The following is a 5,000-nucleotide window of genomic DNA, read 5'->3' on the forward strand; positions in this document are numbered from 1 at the left end:
ACAGAGGGGATAGAAAAAGAGAGGGGGGGAGATAAGGAGTTGGGGGAGAAAGAGATAGAGAATGAGAGAGAGACAGAGAGAAAGAGAGAGACAGGGAGAGAGAGAGAAAGAGAGAGAGACAGGGTGAGAGAGAGAGAGAGAGAGACAGGGTGAGAGAGGCAGAGAGAGAGAGTGAGGAGGGGGAGAGGGAGAGGGAGGAGAGAGAGACATGGAAGGTTTGTGCTGGTCTTTGTGGTGCCGCTCACCTTATTGGTCGCTCTGTACACACTCACCATTGTTAAGGTGAGTTCTGTATCTGAACATGGATAGAAGAGAGAGAAAGAGAGAGTGAGAGAGTGTGTTTCTCCTCCAATCAGCCGTCTCTTTCCATTGATCTTGATCTCTCAAACTCCGTCAAGCATCCATCCTTCTACATCTCTATTATCCCTCAACTAATCCATCTCGTGTTATCTTTCTACCTCCCTCTAACTCCTCCAACCATCCATTCCTTTACCTCTCCATCTCTCTGACCCCTTCAACCATCCACCTCCTCCCCACAGGTCATGACACAGACGATGGAATGCAAACAGATGACCGAGTCGGCCAAATCTCAGTCCCAGCAGAACCGTAAACAACTGGTCATCATGCTGGTAGGCATCATCGTCCTCTTTTTCGTCTGCCTGCTGCCCTTTCGCATCATCGCACTGCTCAACATCTTCTCTCCCCCCGGCTGGATGATGCAACAGCTGGGACCCAGCCCATTCCTGAACCTCATGTACTTCTGCCGCCTCCTCATCTACGTCAACAGCGCGGGGAACCCCATCATCTACAACATCGTCTCCACAAAGTTCAGGCGGGCCTTCCAGAAGGTCCTTCGGAAGTACTGTTGCTGCTGCAAATCCTTTCTGGCGCCTGGGAGGTCTGCGATCAACGGGCATTATTCGCATGCCACGAGAATGACCACCATGTCACACTACAGTGTTGTCAAACATGACGCGCACGACTTTTCAGAAACGGGTGATGCTGTTTGAAGGACTTTTGCAGACAGGCAAAGCTGTTTGAAGGATTTTTCAGAGACGAGCAATGCTGTTTGAAGTATTTTTCAAACAGGTAAAGCTGTTTGATGGCCTTTTCAGAAACGGGCAATGCTATTTGAGGGTATGATTGACACTGTTGAGCTGTTAGAAGACGTGAATCAACATTTGACGTGATTCATGTTCAAGACTCCAGAGAATTTCCGACACTGGGGGAGCTGTTTGAAGGATATTTCAGAAGCGGAAGAAACTGTTTGAAAGAGAGATTCGACATGGGCCAAAGGGTGTTTGTAGGAGTGATTCGACTTTCGACGTGAGATCGTATCTAAGATTCCTGAAAATTACAAACACTGATGACGCTGTTTGAAATAGTGGTTCAACAGACACGAGCGAGACTGTTGGAAGGGGTGATTCGGAGCGTGCGAAACTGTTTGAAAAAGCGATTCGACATTCGACGTGAGATCTTTTTCAAAGTTCTAGAGAATCACAGATACTTGAGACGCTACTTGACGGAGTGGTTCAACGTTCGTTGTGAGATCTTGTTCAAGATTCAGATTCAGAGAAATTTTGACTAGATCGAGGTTGTTTGAAGGAGTGATTTGACATTTGACGTGATACGTGCTCAAGATTCCGAGAATTTCTGACTTGGACGAGGCTGTTTCATGTAAATTAAAATAAAGTCTACTTTTATTGCTTCCCTTTGAAAATTAGTTTACAATGTCATTATAAATACATACAATGTATTATAAACATGTATAAATACGGTACATAGGTACATAGGTACATAGATACATAATATATACCTACAGAGACACATACACATAATATATACATACATACTGAAATATACAGAGACTACATAAACGCCATTGTTGGTCGCCACTGCGCAGTGCGCTGATAGTTTGAGCTAGGGTGATCATGTCTCGCTGTTAGAGACTTGAAATCCCGGGAAATATTTAAAAAGCAATTAAACTTACATCTTTTTATTGAGAATATTATTTGTAGTTTTCTTATCAATGCGATATTAGTAAAACTGTACAGAGAGTGAGTGGGGAGAGAAAAACAATGCGAAAGGCAGTGCTAAAGAAAGTGCAAAGGAGAGTGGGGAAAAGAGAGAGGGGGAGAGAGAGAGAGAGAGAGAGAGAGAGAGAGAGAGAGAGAGAGAGAAAGAGAGAGAGAGAGAGAGAGAGAGAGAGATGGGGGTGGAGGGGGGGGAGAGATCACCATTGAAATTATGTTGTGTACTATTGTAAAGCGCATTGATCCCTTTCCTTGTGGAAATGGGTTATGTAAGTGTAATTATTTATGTATATTTTATTCTATATCCGTATAAAGAAATTTATTAATATTCTCTTCTGTAGATGAATTGCTCATCGTCAGACATTTAAGGAAGGCCTATTATTTTCATCATTTTTATTATCATTATTGTTGTTACAATTATTATTGTTATTATTATTATTATTATTATTATTATTATTATTATTATTATTATTATTATTATTATTGTTATTGTTATTGTTATTGTTATTGTTATTACTATTATCACTATCACTATTATCATCATCATCATCATCATCATCATCATCATCATCATCATCATCATCATTATCGTCATCATCCCTATCGTCATTAGCCTACTACTACTAGCAGCAAGGGTGCTACTGCTGTTCATTTCAAACTCAAAGACAGTCTGAGGTCAAACCAAAATGTGATGTGCTGCCTTCACAGCATGAGTGATTAGGCAAGTCTTTAGGCATGGGCAGGCGTGTCAGGTCACAAGCCGGACTCGGCTATTCCGACTTCCTGCGGGCCAAAGCCGGAAACAAATTGGGTGAAATCGGTTGAGATAGCCGAGCCCAAGCTCTCAAACGTGAGACGGGACTAAAACAGACACTACAGCGTACGTCACTCGCCTGTCAGACCTACGGAACTGGAAAATTCTACCACATTGCCTGTTAAAAGATTTGAGTGTAGGTCATTTTACGCCCCCTCCCCCCCCCCCCCGCCTCAAAAAAAAGTCTTTTTTAAAAAATCGACCCAGTTTAGATAATTTAAGAGACGGACGTCCGACCCTGCCTGAAAGAGCAAACCCGGACTGAGAAAGATACACAATCCCAACAGAAAGAGAGTAACATACGAAGAACAGAGAGAGCAGAGATTAGGTCGATAGACGTTTGACTGAGGAAAAAATAGCAAACCACACCAGAGTACTCACCAAACACTCCCATCTATGGCAACCGATCAACTGGCTTAGTGTTATACAAGTAGTAACTAGCAACCGACCTCTGTGGTTTGGCAGCTCTAGGCGCTTCGCTATCGCAAGCAGGAGACCCAGTTCCGTTCCCTAGCGAGGCCAATTTTTATTTAGTATCCTGGTCCTGGTCTTTCTTATCTGTTGGAATTTTATATCCCTCTCAGCCAAGGTTGGCCCGGACAGGCAGAGTCGGGAGCCTGCCTCCTAAATGATTTAAATTGTATCGTTCGGGGTGTAAAAACACTTATATTAGAAAAGAAAATGGAACGTGGGTCCTCAGTGAGTTAAAGTGATGACGCTCGCCAAAAAAATGTTGTCAAGGCTGCATGTTCACCAAAGCAGAAACGATCCAATTTTTTGTCCAAGGGGGGTAATTCGGTTTGTTCCTCTCCGGCGTTCGTGTGCACCAACGTGTGAGTAACTTTGACGACACTGTGTCAGTTCCCCGGTATCGGGCTATAAATAGTTAAGAGGTCAATGAATGCATGGCGGGTATAAAAACTGAAATGGGTTCTTTCGTTTTTGTTGGGGGGGTTTTGGGTGGGAAGAGAGGAGAGGTACTGGGTTTTCTCCCCACCCCCCCACCCCCACCCCCCCCCCCCTTCCCCATTTTTTCAGCTGGTTTACGCGAACACTTTGGCTATTCGAGGCGCTTATTATAAATATGACATTAGATATTTCATCCGAACTGAAAATTTGATTTTTTCTTAAATCTTGCTGAGCCTGCTGCTGATGAGTCACTACATAGCCCTACTTAAATGCCGTGTGGGATACTCAAACCAACCAGTCTTTGGTTTGGAGGAGTCGCGGTGTTTTGGTGGACACATCCAAAAGAAATTCTCACTGATTGCTAAGATAAAACCACTGTTCCATTTCAACTAGCAACTTCTCGAGAGACGGACAATTTACGTTGGTCAGGTTTTGGTTTAGTGGACACGCAGTCTTGCGGTTAGTAGGTTTCTGTTTCGGTGGACATGCAGCCTTACTGTTAGTAGGTTTCTGTTTCGGTGGACATGCAGCCTTACTGTTAGTAGGTTTCTGTTTCGGTGGACATGCAGCCTTGCGGTTAGCGTCTGGTTTTACGGACGTGCGGGGTGACCTTGAAAACTGGAAAAAATTCCCTATAAGTCCGAGGTGTAGGGGGTAGGTGCTTGGCTGTCGCACGCAGGAGGCTTAAGTCCGATTCCCGAGTGGGGACAATTCTTATCAAGTATCTCAATTTTTCTGCTGGGATGTTGTATCACTTTCAGCCCCGATTTGCCTTGACAGGCAGGGTCAAAGGTCTGCCTCCTAAAAAGTCTAATTTGTGTCGATTCGAGAGTTTTAAAAAAAAAAACTACATTTGAAAAAAATTGGCATTTTTGTTGTCATTAATAACCAATGTCTCTATTCTTGTTGTGTCTTGTCGTTGATGGGAATGTATTGATTCGTTTTGTTTATACTTAAACCATAATTTACATTGTTTTGTTTTGTACACAACTAGAATTCTCCCTCATGCTTGTTGAGGGTTTTTTCCCTTGTATTGTTTTCTCTTTTTATATGAGCGCGCAGTACACATTAAACATGTACAGTTTGGTAGGTATTTATTCTAAACTTTGCCCAGGTGGCAGCCGAAGCCTACCTTTTCGATTTTGGACCACCAAGGGATCTTTAACGTTGAAAACTTGCACACGGGCCTCCGAGATTTTTCGCCCTTATCCGAGAAGGCTCGGATACCTACCATAAGATCAGAG

General features: G+C 43.3%; 1 protein-coding gene across 1 annotated transcript; it reads left to right on the forward strand.

Moving 5' to 3' along the window:
* Positions 1–246: 246 nt before the first annotated feature.
* On the forward strand, positions 247–2,148 carry LOC101851123 (thyrotropin-releasing hormone receptor-like). The gene is made up of 2 exons (XM_005097369.3): positions 247–282; positions 540–2,148. The coding sequence occupies exon 2, from the start codon at positions 543–545 to the stop codon at positions 1,008–1,010; it is 468 nt and encodes a 155-aa protein (XP_005097426.1). The 5' UTR covers positions 247–282; positions 540–542; the 3' UTR covers positions 1,011–2,148.
* The last annotated feature ends 2,852 nt before the right edge of the window (positions 2,149–5,000 follow it).

The sequence above is a fragment of the Aplysia californica genome, unplaced genomic scaffold (assembly GCF_000002075.1).
Source record: "Aplysia californica isolate F4 #8 unplaced genomic scaffold, AplCal3.0 scaffold00153, whole genome shotgun sequence".
Classification (NCBI taxonomy): Eukaryota; Metazoa; Mollusca; class Gastropoda; order Aplysiida; family Aplysiidae; genus Aplysia; species Aplysia californica.

Bases quoted from the DNA above. Each gene is read 5' to 3' on its own strand.
- LOC101851123 (XM_005097369.3), top strand. From the start codon at position 543: ATGACACAGACGATGGAATGCAAACAGATGACCGAGTCGGCCAAATCT.